General features: G+C 40.7%; 2 protein-coding genes across 2 annotated transcripts in view; one reads left to right on the top strand and one right to left on the bottom strand.

Moving 5' to 3' along the window:
- The window catches only part of nup85 (nucleoporin 85), a 47,300-nt gene extending 42,560 nt beyond the window's left edge, over window positions 1-4,740 (bottom strand). The window contains exon 1 of the mRNA XM_048610876.1: window positions 4,489-4,740. Coding sequence (XP_048466833.1) covers window positions 4,489-4,740 — 252 coding nt within the window. The remainder of the gene's footprint in view (window positions 1-4,488) is intronic.
- LOC109937071 (small ubiquitin-related modifier 3) overlaps window positions 4,686-16,357 on the top strand; it is a 28,157-nt gene continuing 16,485 nt past the window's right edge. The window contains exon 1 of the mRNA XM_020535685.2: window positions 4,686-4,849. Coding sequence (XP_020391274.2) covers window positions 4,829-4,849 — 21 coding nt within the window. The 5' untranslated portion in view covers window positions 4,686-4,828. The remainder of the gene's footprint in view (window positions 4,850-16,357) is intronic.

Below are 16,357 nucleotides of genomic sequence, written 5' to 3'. Positions count from 1 at the left end.
AAATTTAACACCAAGGTTATGAAGAGACTGACTTAATCTCAAGCTGCAGCCAGGAAGAGGGAATGAGTCTAGCCAGGGAACAAAGTTTAAAGCAGGAACCAAAAATGATGGTTGCAATCTTCCCAATATTTGAAAAAAAATTCTGCACATCTATGCACATGTCAGGTGATAAATGTCTCATAGATTAACAACAGTGGAGGAGTTCAGAGTGACGAAGTAGAGTTGGGTGTCATGTACACGTGAAAACAAATGCTGTAATCACTGAGGGGCAGAATGTAAATGAGAAATAGGAGAAAGCTGAGAAAAGATCTCTGAGGGGACACCAGAAGTAACAGTGTGACAGCAAGAACAGAACACATGATTTTTAACCGTGTTTAGATATATAAAAACACAAGTAGGTGAGAGTAATCTCACCCAGCTGGATGACAGGCAAGAAGAGTTTTTTTATTCATTAATGGGATGAGGGCATCGCTGGCTTGGCAGCATTTATTGCCCAGAGGGCAGTTCAGAGTCAACCACATTGCTGTGGGTCTGGAGTCACATGTAGGCCAGACCAGATAAGGATGGCAGTTTCCTTCCCTAAAGGACATTAGTGAACCAGATGGGCTTTTCCCTGACAATTGATTCATGATCGTCATTAGATTCTTAATTCCAGATATTTTATTGAATTCAAATTCCACCATCTGCCGTGGCAGGATTTGAACCCAGGCCCCAAAATGTTATCTGAGTTTCTGGATTAATAGTCCAGCAATAATACCAGTAGGCCATTGCCTCCTCTCAAGGGAGAATAATATGGTCCACTATGTCAAAGGCTGCAGAGAGGTCAGGAAGAATAAGGAAAGAAAGTTTACTTTGTAGCAATTTACCTTTGTATACAGTTGGGAGAGAGTGGCTCTGAGAGTCTCAGGCATCTGGTCAAATGGGCAAGGAAACCTCCTGCTGATGAACACCTACTACCCTCCCTCAGTTGAGCAAACCTGTGTTCTAACGTCTTGAACATGACTTGGTGGAAGCATTGAGGATAGGAAGGGCACAGATGATCCCTGGACAGGGACATCAATGTCCATCAGCAGGCTGCCTTGGTAGCACCACAACTGACCAAGCTAGCAACATGCAGATGAGGGTAGTGCAGTTTATATAGTCTACACGGACTTCAGTAAGATCTTTGACAAGGTCTTACATGGCAAATTGGTTAAGAAGCTAAGAGCTCATGGGATCTAGGGCGATTTTGGAAATTGGATCCAGAATTGGCAGTGGCAGGAAGTCTGGGGGGTAATAGTTGAACGATGATGTTGTACTCACATATACGACATTTGTTAGACCTTAGCTGGAATATTGTGTACGGTTAGGAAAGATGTGAATGCATTGGAGAGACCGCTGACGCAAATTTAAATGAATGGATCCAGGAAAGAGAAATTTCAGTAATGAGGACAGAATAGAATAATATAAACCCTACAGTGTGGAATCAGGCCATTCAGCCTATCAAGTCGACAGTGACCCTCTGAAGAACATCCCATCCAGACCCACCACCGTACCCTATCCCTGTAACCCTGCATTTCCCATGGCTAATCCACCTACCTTACAGATCCCTGGACTAAGGGCAATTTAGCATGGCCAATGGACCTAACCTGCACATTTTTGGATTGCAGGAGGAAACCGGAGCACCTAGAGGAAACTCAGGCAACCTTGGGGAGAATGTGCAAACTCCAAACATATAGTCACCCGAGGCTGGAATCAAATGCGGGCCCCTGGCACTGTATGGCAATAGCACTAACCACTGAGCCACTGTGCTGCCAATAGATTGAAGTTGGGACTGTTTCTCGTTCCAGATAAAAAGGCTGAGAGAGATTTGAAAGAAGTTTTCAAAATCTTGAGCAGCCGGATAGATTAGGCACCGAGAAGTCATTCCCATTAATAAAACTGAGGTCATAGATATGTAAAAGAAACAGGGTGATGTGAGAAAAACATTTTTCACACAATGAGTAGTTGGGATATAGAATGCATTCATTGCCTGGAAATCTGGTGATCAGAGGGACCTTGGTGTGCATATCCGTAGATTCTTAAAAGCAGCAGGACAAGGTAGCTCTAAGATAATTGCCATTATTAGTCAAGGGATTAAATACAGGAGCAAGAAGTTTAAATGGAGCTGTACATTACGTTAGATCATGAGAGAGGTGCAAAGGAAATTCACTATGACGTTGCCTAGACTGGAGCAATTCAGCTATGAAAAGAAACATTAGATAGGCTGCTTTGTTTTCCTTGGAGCAGAGAAGACTGAGGGGAGCTGATTGAGGTGTACAAAGTTGTGAAAAATTAGATAGAGAGAAGTGTTTCCCCTTAGTAAATGTTTCCCCTGGTTAGTAACCAGGGACATAATTTTACAACAAGGAGTAGGCGGTTTAGAGACATTTAAGGGGTAAAAGAAAGAGGATAATGGATATCTGGAACTCACTGCCTAAAAGGATGGTAAAGGTAGTAACCCTCAAAACACTTAAGGAGCATTTAGATGAGCACGGAGTCAAAGTCCTAGGGCTTTAATTGTTTATTATCTATATTAATGAAGAGGCCAAAAGGAATGTATCCAAATTTACTGACGATACAAAAATAGGAGGGTGTGGTGTAATTGAGTCATAAGGAATTTGCAACGGATATAGATGAGTTCGTGGACAAAAACTTGGCAGATGGAGATTAGAGTAGGAAAGCATAAGGTCATGTACTTTGGTAGGAAGAATGTCTGACATTCTCTGCCCCAAAAAATTGTTCACACTAGATCACTTGATATATTTAAGGAGGAGAGAGACAGATTTTTGAAATATAGAACAGTTGAGGACTCTGAGGAGCTGACATGAAAAATAGTTGAGGTCTGGGGAAAATCAGTCAGGATCTTATAGAATGGCAGAACAGTCCCGAGGGGCTAAATAGCCAATTCCTGCTCCTATGTCTTATATGCAAAATTGCAATAACTCTACTTGCAGTGCTTTTGGTATGTCCATAAGGACCCTCACCAACTTTTACAGATACATCACAGAAAATGTACTATCTGGGTGCAAAACGGCCTGATACGGCAACTGCTATGCCCAGGACTGTAAGAAACGACAGATGGTTGTGTGCACAGCCGAGATCATCACGGAAGCCAACCTTCCATCCATGGACTCCATTTACACTTCTCATTGCCACTGAAAGGCTGCGAACATCACCAAAGACCCCTCCCACTCCAGTAATGCTCTCCTACAATCTCTTCCGTCGAGCAGATGATACAGGAGCTTGAACACATGCACCAACAGGTTCAAGAACAGCTTCTTTCCTGCTTTTATTAGACTGATGAATGGACTCTCTAACATCGATTAATGTTGATCTTGCTTCGCGCACCTCCTGTGCAGTGTAACCTGTATGCTTCACTCTGTCCAAGCACCCTATGATCAACCTGTACTGTTTGCAAACAAAGCTTTTCACTGTACTTGGGTACACATGACAATAAATCAAATCACATCTTTAAATTTTTGGATTGTACCAAGGTATCGATCATGGAAAGTCACCTGATATTGACTGGATTTAAAATTTCAAAATTTTTAAAATTTCATTTTTGAAACCTACATTGGAAGCCAATATATTCTTGGGAAGGCATTCATTTTCAGCAGCTTTCATTGCACAAATAGGACATTCAGTGATATACAAAAATGCATGATTTTGACATTGGTCATGGTAATGACATTTAAAGACCATTCATGGGGATATGGGGCGCAATAGTCAGTTTGAAACAGAGATTCATAATCAAAAGGAGTGATGAGAGAGACACTCACCAGACTTAATGTTTCAAATCTGATATGCCTGTTCCTCTTTTCTGAATAAGTTATATCAGACTTGAAAATTAAGTCATTTTCTCTCTCCATGGATGCTGCCAGCTCTGCTGTCTCCTGCATTTTCTGTTATTTTAGATCTTCAATATCTGTAGTATTTGTTTTTTATAATATGATAGAGTCACCCTTGGCAGTTTTGAAAGATTACAGGAATTGGGAACTGTACAGAAGAACAAATCCCAAGAATGCCCAGAGAATGAACAACAGGATGTTTTAGATGCAGCTGTAACCATCATCAACAATTCAGAACAACCAGGTTTTTGCAATACTGATCAAGCAAAGGGAACTGCACTCATCTCAAGAAGCTTTAGCTTAATAATGGAAGTTCAAGCACAAATGCAGTCAATTGCGCTGTTATAAATGCAATCCATCTTGTTTGGAGTGCATTGGTTATAATGTTACCTCGATTCTCTAAATAGTAAGGATAGAAGGAATTTGAGAGTTCTACATGCTTCAGGTTTGAGAATGACAACACACTAACATCCATGAAAAGAGTAGTAATTCCCTGTAAAATAACGGGGGGGGGGTAGGGAATTGCTTTATCCACCTCCAAACCCCCTACTTCGAGCCTCCACCTTGTCACATTTCCCGTCCGCCCCTTCTGTTTCTTCTCCTTTCACCTTTCCTTCACCCAGTGCCACTCTCCCCTCCTCCACAACCCTCTAACCCAAAGCCCCTCCGCCATTCTTCCAACCGTCCATGCACGCGCACCCACTGACGTATTCAGAGCCGGCGCTTCGCGGTCACGTGTCCCTCCCGGCGGGAACGCGTTCTTGGACTCCGCCCCTTGCCCTGTCCATCCACCAATCGGCTGGGAGAGACCGGTTCGCGGGGGCGCGCACGTAGCCTGCAGCCGCCTTGCGTGCGCGCGGACGAGATGCATCGGGGGCGCGCGTTCGCCTCCCCTCCCCGATTCTCTTGCTCTCTCTCTCTGACTCTTTGTGCTGAGGAGACGCGGGCGAGAAGACACAATGGCGGATGAAAAGCCTAAGGTAACGGGGCAGCATGAGGCAGCTTCGGGCTTAGCAGTCGGATTTCCGCCTTCCTCCTGTCGTTCTCTTAGTTTCTCGGCCCTCAGGATTTGGTTGTTTGGTTCGAGGCCGCTCCCTCCCTCGTTCGGCCCTGTTTGAAATTTTGCCGCCATATTCGGAGCGGCTGGAGCCCAGGCCTAAGGCCTGAGTCCACTGGCCCAGTTGTTCAGGCGGAGTGGTCATTTCTGGTATTGAGTGAGAGTCCAATCCCTGCGCTGAAGGCGTGACGAGTGTGATGAGGGAACTCCAAAGCCCAAAACCATGTTCACCTCTCTGCGTATTTAAAATAATAACCACCCAGTTGCAGTCATCCAGAATTCCCAGGCTGTACAAGCCTGATAGATATAATGACCAAGTTATATATTAATATGTAATGGCCATGTTATACCAAAATACATGTGATCAACTATTTCTTTGTAATACTGATCAGTTGAATCACACGTTTTTAATAGTAGAGCTATATATTAATATCTAATGGTGAAGCTTTATTGTGTATGTACAATTGCTGATCGTACCAATGTACCAGTGCCACCCACCTCCCAGGTGAATGTAAAAGATTTTATTTGAAGAATAAAATCTGTTTTGAAGATGGGCTTCATAACCAATATTTATTCCTTAATTAACTTTGTCAAAACAGATCACTACCCATTAACACATTGCAGTTTGTGGAAGCTGTTGAGCACAGGTTGGTAGTCACTTTACATCAGATGATTGAGAAAGACTGCAGTATACAAATGCAAGTCTTTTGGGAGAAAAACTCCACTACATGACTATATTGTGTAAAAGATAATGTGATTACAAAAACTTGAGGCAAGATTGTGATTACAACATAACTACATATGCGCTAATTAGCTCTCGAGCAGAGATGGAAAACATCCATACTGGTCAGCAAATTAAAGACACAGTATGTGGGAGGAAGACGAACTTGTGTTACTGGGGGCTTGCTGGGGGTATTGCATGTGGAGGTGGCATCTAATGTAATGGGTTTATTTGTTACCAGATTCAGTAGCACCTGAGTTTATGTTAGAGTTGTGGCAAGCTGAAATTTGTTTATAACTGAGTCATTTATACACATGTACAAGTGAGAAATGTATTGACTGGTAAAGAACAGGTCTTGTGATGTTTTCATGCATTTTGGATTTTGAAATGTTACCTGTGGGTAGACAAATGATCGCTGCAATGAGAGTAGGAGTCTGCATACAAATATGTAATTTGCACAATATGTTTCGTTTTTAGTGTTTGTACCCTTTTGTTTGAAAGATAGTTTTTGGACCCTATACTGCTGTGAGTTTAACCTATGAGGAGCTGAGTCATAAAGATCAGATTCAATCCAGTCAGTACTTTTAGTTGTCCCCAGCAAAGGCAAAGATGGGTATGTTCCAAACAAAAACAAAATATTGCAGATGCTGGGAAATAAGAAACAAAATCAGAAATTGCTGGTAAAACCCAGCAAGTCAGCCAACATCTGTGGAGAAAAAGCAGAGTTAACGTTTTGGGTCCGGTGAAGAAGGGTCACTAGACCTGAAATGTTAACTCTGCTTTCTTTCTATAGATGCTGCCTGATCTGCTGGGTTTTTCCAGCAATTTCTGATTCTGTTTCTTATTTACGGCATCTGCAGTTCTTTGGTTTTTTAAAACCCGGTTCTCTCTGCATCTGCAAACCCGTTAAAATAGCATCCTTACTTTATACTACTCTATGCCAAAGTATATCACCTCGCAGTTCTCCACCTATTTGCTGCCTATCCACCCACTCTACCAACCTGTCAATGTTGTTTGAAATTTCAACACTGTCATTCTCACAATTTACAGTTCTCCAAAGTTTAGAGGTGTCTGTGATTTTGAAATTATCCCCTCCACAACAAGATCTAGAATGTGTATATAAATCAGGAAAAGCAAGGGTATCAGTACCAACCTCGGCGCAACTCCACTACAAATCTTCCAGCCCAAAAAATACCAATTAACCACCACTAGGCAAAAGGTACTGAGCAAATTATTGGAGTTGAAGGCCAACAAGTCCCAGAGTGTGATAGCCTCTACCCCAGGGACTTAAAACTAGTGGTAGCAGAGATACTGGATCCATTGGTTATAATATTCCAAAATTCCTTGGATGCGGGAAAGTTTCCAGTAGGTGTAAAAATTCTAATATAACACCATTATTTGAAAAGGGAGGGAGGCAGCAAATAGTAACCCCCCCACCCCGACCGGTTAGTTTAATATGTGTCATTGGGTAATTGTTACAATCAATTATTAAGGAAGTAATAACAGACATTTGGAATGTCAAAATACGATCCGTCAGTGTCAGTATGGTTTTATGAGTGGTAAATCATGTTTCACTACTTTGCTAGAGTGCTTTGAAGATGTAACAAGCAATGTGGATGATGATGATCCTGTAGATTTGATGAGATGTTGCACAAAAGGTTAATACATAAGGTGAGATGACATGGGGTAAAGGGTAATTTATTAGCTTAGGTAGTGGATTGGCTAACCAGCAGAGAGTCAGGATAAAGGGGCCTTTTTTTTTTTGGCTGGTGAAATGTAACTAGTGGGGTGCTGCAGGATTTGGTCCCCAGGCCCCAACTCCTAACAACTTCTATTAATGACTTGGATGTGGGGATAGAAAGTGCTATCACTAAATTTGCAGATGACACTAAGATAGGTGGGAAAGTATGTTGCAATGAAGAGATAAGAAATTTACAATATGGATATGGATAGGTTAGATAAATGGATTAAAATTTGGCAGATGAAGTTTAACGTGGATAAGTGAGAGGTTATCCATTTTGGTCAGAGAAATAGAAAGGCAACCTAATATCTAAATGAACAAAGACTTGAGAGGGCTTTGGTGCAGAGGGATCTGGCTATCCTTCTGCATGAATTGCAGAAAATTAGTATGCAGATACAGCAGATAATAAGAAAGGCAAATGGAATTTTGGTATTTATTATGAAAGGAATAGCGTATTAAACTAGGGAAATGTTGATGCAATTGTACAAGGCATTAGTGACACCGCACCAGGAGTATTTCATATAACTTTGGTCCCTTTGAATACAGATGTAGTTGAAATCGAAGCAGTGCAGAGGAAGTTCACTAGATTTATTCCAGAGATGAGGGGTTTGCCTGATGATGAAGAGAGATTGACAAATGGCTATACTCTCTGTAGTTTTGGAAGAATGAGCGATCTAATTGGGGTATATAAGATGCTAAAAGCGATTGACAAAGTAGACATAGAAAGGATATCCTGAGATCTGAAGAAGGGTCATTGGACCCAAAATGTTAATTCTGCTTTGTCTTTATTAATGCTGCCAGACTTGCTGAATTTTTATGGCAATGTGTGTTGTAATAGTAGAAAAGATGTTTCCTCATGTGGAGCAATCTGGAATGAATGGTCATAGTTTTAGGATAAGGGGTAGCAGCTTTGAATCAAGTGAGGAGAAATTACTTCTCTCAAAAGATTATGAATCTGGAATTCACTAACCCAAAATACTGTGGATGCTGGAACACTGAGTAAATTTGAGGAGGGGAGAGACAGATTTTTAATTAGTAATGGATTGAAGGGTAATGGAGAGCAGACAGGAAAGTGGAATTGAAGCCCAGTTGAGATCAGCCACGATAGTATCAAATGGTGGAGCAGGCTCGAGGGACTGAATTGCCAATTCCTGCTGAGAGCTCTTATTACTGCCTGTTTCATATCCCTCTGCCAATTTTGTATCCACATTATTACTGAGGTAACAAGGTGTGGAGCTGGATGAACACAGCAGGCCAAGCAGCATCAAAGGAGCAGGAAGGCTGACATTTCGGGCCTAGACCCTTCTTCAGAAATGGGCAGGAAGGCTGACGTTTCGGGCCTAGACCCTTCTTCAGAATTTTCCAGCGTCTGCAGTTCCTACTATCTCTCCACATTATTACTGTTCCTTTTATTCCATAAGTGAATAGGTTTCCTCAAGTCTGTTGTATGGTATCAAATGCCTTCTGGAAGTCCATGTACACCACATCAACAGCCTTGCCATCAATAACCTTTTCTGTTACTGCTTCAAAAAAAACTACTCAGTCAGTTGGATATGATTTTCCCTCAACAAATCCAAATTGTTAATTCTGTACTGAATAATTGTCTCTTAAGTTTTCCTACCACTGAAATTTAACTGTTTTGTAATTGTGGGGTCTATCTTTACAAGCTTTCTTGAACATGTTTGCAATTCTCCAAAAAAGCACCGCCCCTGTGGATTATGGCCAGTCTGCAATTTAGTCTCCCTTACCTTCAGTGTCATTGATGTATCTTATCCAGTGCCTCACGAACTTTAAGTGCTGACAGCATATATAATAATTCCACCTTGTCAGTTTTGAACCCTTCTAGTGCTAGAGCTTCCCCCTCTGTCACCGTGATGTAGGCAGCGTTTGCTTCATAGGTAAAGACCAATGCAAAATGTTCATTCAGCTGCTGATTGTTTAAAAAAAAAGGTGGCATGGTGGCTCAGTGGTTAGCACTGTTGCCTCAATGCCAGGGACCCGGGTTCAGTTCCACCCTCAGGTGACTGTGTGGAGTTTGCACATTCTCCAGGTGCTCTGGTTTGCTCCCACAGTCCAAAGATGTGCAGGTTAAGTTGATTGGCTATGCTAAATTGTCCAGAGATAGGTGGGTTAGCCATGGAAAATGCAGGGTTACGAGGATAGGGTAGCAGTGTGAGTTTGGGTGGGATGCTCTTTGGAGGGTCAATGTGGACTCGGTGGGCTGAATGGCCTGCTACCACACCATAGGGCTTCTATGATTTAACACCCCAGCCACAACCCCTGCCTCCAGGTGTAAATCTCCATTCTGGTTCCAAATTGACACACATTTCCTCTTTTGCTATTGATTATAGAAGACTTTGGGATTTCCTGATCTGTTGGCTGCCAGTCTTTTATTATAATCCCTCTTTGCTTCTTGCAGTGCTTTTTTATCTTCCATCGGAACCTTCTGTATTCATCTTGGTTCTTCGTTGTTTTAATACCTGACATGTTGTAAGTGAACTTTTCTTCAACTTAATGTCTACCATTTTTTGTCGTCCAGGGAACTCTGAATTTTTTCTTCCGCCTTTTTCTTTTGAGGGAATATATCTTGAAAGTGCATAAACCATCTACTCTTGGAATGTAGCCCATTGTTTAGCTTTTGCTTCTCCTGCCATCCCTTTGTTCCAGCCTGTCCAGCCCAGCTTTTGCTCCATTGAAGATGGCTATTGACCATTTTATTTATTCTTCCTCTAGATTGACCAATGTCACTTTATACTGTCATTGTAAACTTATGATACAATGATTTCTGTCCCCAGTGTTCCCCGATAATTGTTTGGTCTACTTGACCTACCTCATTCCGAAGAATCGGGTCCAGCAGTGGCTCTTTTTTTAATTATTGGGACAGGATATGTACCATTGTATGGAAAATAAAAACCAAAAGAACTGCGGATGCTGTAAATCAGGAACAAAAACAGAAGTTGCTGGAAAAACTCAGCAGGTCTGGCAACATGTGTGGAGAAAAAAATCAGAGTTAACGTTTTGGGTCCGGTGACCCTTCCTCAGAACTTTGTTCTTTCCTCAGAAGTTCTAAGGAAGGGTCACCAGACCCGAAACATTAACTCTGTTTCCTCCTTCAGAGATGCTGCCAGACCTGCTGAGCTTTTCCAGCAACTTTGTTTTTATAACTATTATGATGTTTACACACCTGTGTAATTTCCTTGCAGACTTGTTCCTGTATATTCTTCCCTCTAGCTGGTAGTCAGTACCTGATACTGAGAATGTACTTGCACCTTTCGTATTCCTCAACTGTAGCCAAATTGATTCTGTCTGTGAATTCTCTGAAACTTCCTTTTTCTCCAGTACAGCAATTTTCTCCTCATCCAAAAACAGTACCATTCCTCCTTTCCTCCTTTTTCCTATTTTTTTCTGAATATTTTGTAACTGGGGATATTTAATACCCAGATCTGCCTTTCCTCGAATCAGGTCTCTGTTGTCATGGCAACATTATAATCTCACCAGGCAATCAGTGGTTGTAACTCTCCAATCTTACCTGTCAGAAGGTAAGTGATAGGCCCTAAACCTTGGCATCTCTTTATCTCTATCTCTGAATATGCTCCCCATTCAGGTCTGACTCCTCTTGCCCCCAGAAGGTAAGTCATTTTCAGCCCTATTATCTCCAGGTGGAATTCAGTTTACCCAGTTACTCCAATTCTGGCTAGGGCTGTGATGTTGCTTTGTGCACCCATTCTGAGAACCTAAAATTGGACTAATAAAGTTAAAGATATTATCATTCTTAAAAAATTATGCTAAATATAATTATAACTGTGCAAAGACAGATACCAGGTTGGTAGATTGGACAGAATATATAAAAGCAAAAAAACTAAAAACTTACAAAAAGTGAAAAATTAGTGTGCAAGAGAATGCTGGCCAGGAAATATAAAAGTTTCAATACATATTTAAAAAGATGAGTTAACAAAGTGAGCATTAGTTCTATAGAAAGTGTCTGGAAAATTGATAATGTGGGGAAAAAAAAGAGCAATGGCAGGTAATTAAACAGATGTTTTGCATTACTGTTCTATACAAAGAGCATCCAGAAGCAGGTACTAATCAGGAAATGCAAAGGAAGAACTTGGCAAAGTTCTAATCGCTAGCAAAGTGGTATTGAGTAAGTTGTTGGAGCCACTTGCTGACAAGTACCCAGGTCCTGATGGATGTCATCCAATTACCTTAGAAGAACTGGCAAATGAGAGAGTTCATGTATTGGTTTTAATTTTCTAATATTCCCTTGATTTGGGGAAGGTCACCTTTGATAGGAAGATGAAAAGTGAAACTCTAAGTTTGAGGTGATATGGGCGGTCAGCATGGTTTTATGTAAAGGAAATCATGTTTAATCAATCTGTTGGTGTTCTGTGAGGAGTTAACGTGATCTGGATAAAAGGAAATTGGATGTACTGCACTAGATTTCCAGAAAGAATTTGATAAAGTGTCATATCAAGGATTATTACAGAAGTAAAAGCTCACAATGTATATGAATCGGAGGTTGTCTGGCTAACAGGAAGCAGAGAGTAGGGATAAATTGATCTTGTTGAGGTTGGTAAAATGTACTGAGTAGTGTGCCGCAGGGATCAGTGCTGGGACTTGAACTGTTTACAATTCATATAAATGATTTGGATGAAGCAATGGAAAGTATGGTTGCAAAATTATTGATAACTCAAAGATAATAGGGAGTAAGTTGTGGAGAGATGAGAGATAGATTTACAGAATTGCTGTGATGTGGATGGAGGCATTTGGTCCATCATGTCTGCGCCAGCTTTCTGATCATTTTAACAAGCGAGTGGGCAAAGATGTGACAAATGAAGTATAATATGGGAAAATATGAATTGTCCATTTTGCAGGGAGATTATTAAAGCATATTACCTGAATGGTGAATGATTGCAGAGCTCTGAGATGCAGCGGGACCTGGATATCCTAATGCATGAATTGGAAAAAGTTTGTATGCAGATGGAACAAGTAACTTGGAAACTAATAGAACGTTATAAGTTATTGTGAGGAAAATTGAATACAAATGCTTGGCCGAGTGAAATGTACAGCTTATTGCATGTGGAAAGTCACTGACACACCATGTATCCTAAACACTTTTTCAGGAATAGTCACTGCCTGCACAGGCTTGAAATTCGGGTTTCAGAACTCAAGCACTGACTGGAATCTTGTGAGGCAGTGAACTAAATGGACAGCGTGTTTAAGGAATTGGCTTAATGGCAGGAGATGGAGTGTGGTGGTAGAAGGTGGCTTTTCAGACTGGAGGCCTGTCACCAGCAGTGTTCCACAAGGATCGTTTCTGTGTCGCCTTTTGTTGGTCATTTATATAAATGATTTGGGTGAGGATTTAGAAGGCATGGTTAGTAAGTTTGCAGACTAAACCAAAATTGGTGGCATAGTAGACAGTGAAAAAGGTTTTCTAAGATTACAAAGGGATCTTGACCAGATGGGTCAATGGGCTGAAAAATGGCAGATGGAGTTCAGTTTGGATAAATGTGAAGTATTGCATTTTGGTGCTACAAACAGGGGCAGGAATTATACAGTTAATGGTATGGTGTTGGGTAGTGTTGTAGAGAGGATATTTCTGAAAAAATCATCCAGTGAAAATATATGGATTGGAATTAAAAATGAACAGGGAATGATCACCTTGATGGGATTGTACTATAGACCTCCCAATAGTCAGAGGGAAATTGAGGAACAAATATATAGAGAAATCTCAGATATTTGAGAATAATAAGGTTGTAATAGTAGGTAATTTTAATTTTCCAAACATTTAACACTATGGTAGCCCCAGTAAAAGTTTGGATGGTGAAGAATTTATTAAATATGTTCAAGAAAATTTTCTTTTATCAATATGTAAGTGTTCTTATTAGAAAAGGAGCAAAACTTGACCTTCTTTTGAGTAATAAGACAGGGCAAGTGATGGTAGGGGAACATTTTAGGTCTAGTGATCATAATTCTATTTGTTTAAAATAGTAATGGAAAAGGATAAGCCATCCATAAAAAGTAGCGTTTTTAACTGGAATAAGACAAATTTTAATGGTATGAGACAAGAACTTCCAAAAATTGATTGGAGTAGACTGTTCACAAGTAAAGGAATGTCTGAGAAGTGGGAGGCTTTCAAAAGTGTGATAATGAGAGTTCAGAGTCATTTCTTGTTACGAGTTAAAGGTAAGGCTGGTAGGATTAGAGAATAATGGATGAGTAAAGATATTGAGGTTCCAGTCAAGAATAAAAAAGAATCATATCTTAGATATAAACAGCTGGGCTCAAATGAATTTCTTGAACAGGGTAAAGAGTCTAGGGACATTCTTAAGAGGGAGATCAAGAAAGCAAAGAGAGGATATGAGAGAACCTTGGCAAATAAGATTAAGGATAATCCAAAGAGATTCTACAAATACATTAAGAACAAGCGAACAACTAGAGAGAGAGTATGGCACCTTAAAGATCAAAGAGGTCATCTTTGTGTCAAACCTCAGGAGGTGGGAGAGGTATTAAATGAATATTTTACATCAGTTTTTACTGTAGAGAAAGAAATGGAGGGTAGAGAAGTCAGGGAAATAAATGATGTTTTGAAAACAGTTCACATTACAGAAGAGGAAGTGTTGGAGGTCTTAGAAAATATAAAGGTGGATAAATCTCCAGGATCTGATCTAGTATATCCCAGGACTTTGTGGAAGAGTACGGAGGAAATTGCGGAAATATTTGTATCATCTAGAAATACGGGTGAGGTACCAAATGACTGGAGAGTGGCTAATGTTGTGCCTTTGTTTAAAAAGAATGTAAGGAGACCCTGGGAACTATAGACCTGTGAGTCTGACTTCAATGGTGGGTAAGTTGTTGGATGTGATTCTGAAGGATGGGATTTGTATGCACTTGGAGAGGCAAGGAATGATTAGGTATAGTTAGCATGGTTTTGTATGAGGGAAATTGTGTCTCACAAACTTGGTTGAGTTTTTTGAGGAAATAACCAAGAAGATTGACGAGGGCAGAGGAGTAGACGTTGTTTACTTGGACTTTAGTAAAGCTTTCAACGAGGTTCAATGTGGTAGACTAATTAGTAAAGTTAGATCACATGGGATTCAGGGTGAGCTTGCCAATTGGATACAAAATTGGCTTTAAACAGGAGACAGTGTGATGCTGGAGGGTTGTTTTTCTGACTGGAGACCTGTGACTAGCAGTGCTGCACAGGGATCAGTGCTGGGTCCACTTTTGTTTGTAATTTTATACAAATGAGAATATAGAAAGCATGGTTAGTAAGTTTGCGGATGACACCAAGGTTGGTAGTATAGCGGACGGTGAAGAAGGTTACCTTAGATTACAAAGGGATCTTGATCATTTGGGTCAATGGGCTGAAGAGTGGCAGATGGAGTTTAATTTGGGTAAATGTGAGGTACTACATTTTGATAAAACAAAGACAAGACTTATACAATTAAACGTACGGTCTTGGGCAATGTTGTAGAACAGAGACATCTACGAGTTCAGGTACATGATTGTTTGAAGTTAGCATCACATATAGATAAGGTGGTTAAGAAGACATTTAGCTTGCTTGCCTCCATTGTTCAGACTTTTGAAAATAGGAGTTAGGATGTTATGTTGAGGTTTTACAGGACGTTGGTGAGGCCTCTTCTGGAGTATTGTCCAGTTCTGGTCTCCCTGTTATAAGAAGGATATTATTAACCTGGAGAGGGTTCAGAAGAGATTTACCAGAATGTTACCAGGAATGGAAGGTTTGAATTATAAGGAGAGGCTGGATAGGCTGGGAATTTTTTCACTGGAGTGAAGGAGGCTGAGAGGCGACTTTATAGAGGTTTATAAAATAATGAAGGGTACAGGTAAAGTGAATGGCAGATGTCTTTTCTGTAGGGTGGGGAATTTTAAGACTAGGGAGCATATTTTTAAGGTGAGAGGAGAAAGATTTAAAAAAGACGTGAGGGGCAATTTTTATTTTACAGAGTAGTTCAAATGTGGAATGAATTTCCAGAAGAAGTGGTGGGTGCGGCTACAGTTACAATGTTAAAAGACATTTAGACAGGTACATGAATAGGTAAGGGATATGGGCCAGGACCAGGCAAGTGAGAGAGTTTATTTTGGGATTCAGCATGGACTGGTTTCCAGGCTGTATGATGATGACTCTTCATGACTATTTGGGAATGTGGAGGCAGAGAGGGAATGAGTGACTGCCAGTCTGTTTAAAAGAATCAGGGAGGTGAATCAGGAGTTGACGAAATCATTGCTGCTGCTAATCTGTTTCTCTTTTGGGTACTGATGAGGGAGGAGTGCAGTCATTGTGAAGTCCATGGTACCATGGGTGACTCTGCTGCACAAGAGGAAGAATGAAAGAGCAGTACTGATAGTGTGCTGGCCTTCAATATTGCAGGAATTTGAGTAGAGAAATAAACATGTCTAACTGCAGTTATATAGAGCCCTTTGAGACTGCCTGGAGTATTGTGTCCAGTTTTGATTGTCTTATCTACGGAAGGATATATTTACCGTAGAGGGAGTGCAATAGAGGTTCATCAGATTAATCCCCAGATGGTGGGATTGTTTCAGGAGAATTTGAGGAAACCGGGGCTTTGAGAATTTTGTAAATGAGAGATGATCTCATTGAAACTTGTACAATACTTACAGAACATGACAGGGTGGTTATAGATAGGATGTTACCCCTGAATGAAGAGTCTAGAACCAGGAGCCATAATCTTAGAATAAAGGATAGACAATTTAAGAATGAAATGAAGAGGATTTTTTTTCTACTGACAGGGCAGTGAATCGTGAATCTTAAATCTCCATCCCCAAAGGCTGTGGAAACTCAATTGTTGAGCATGTGCATATCTGCATCTGGATTATTGTAATGTGCAATGCTATGGACCAAGTACTAAAAAATGGGATTAGCATGGGCATCTAGTTTATTCAGCTGGTGTAGACACTGAGGTGAATGGTCTCTCTCTGTG

This window comes from Rhincodon typus, chromosome 23 (assembly GCF_021869965.1).
Source record: "Rhincodon typus isolate 14 chromosome 23, sRhiTyp1.1, whole genome shotgun sequence".
In the NCBI taxonomy this organism is placed as follows: Eukaryota; Metazoa; Chordata; class Chondrichthyes; order Orectolobiformes; family Rhincodontidae; genus Rhincodon; species Rhincodon typus.
This window is presented reverse-complemented; position numbering and strand designations above follow the sequence as displayed.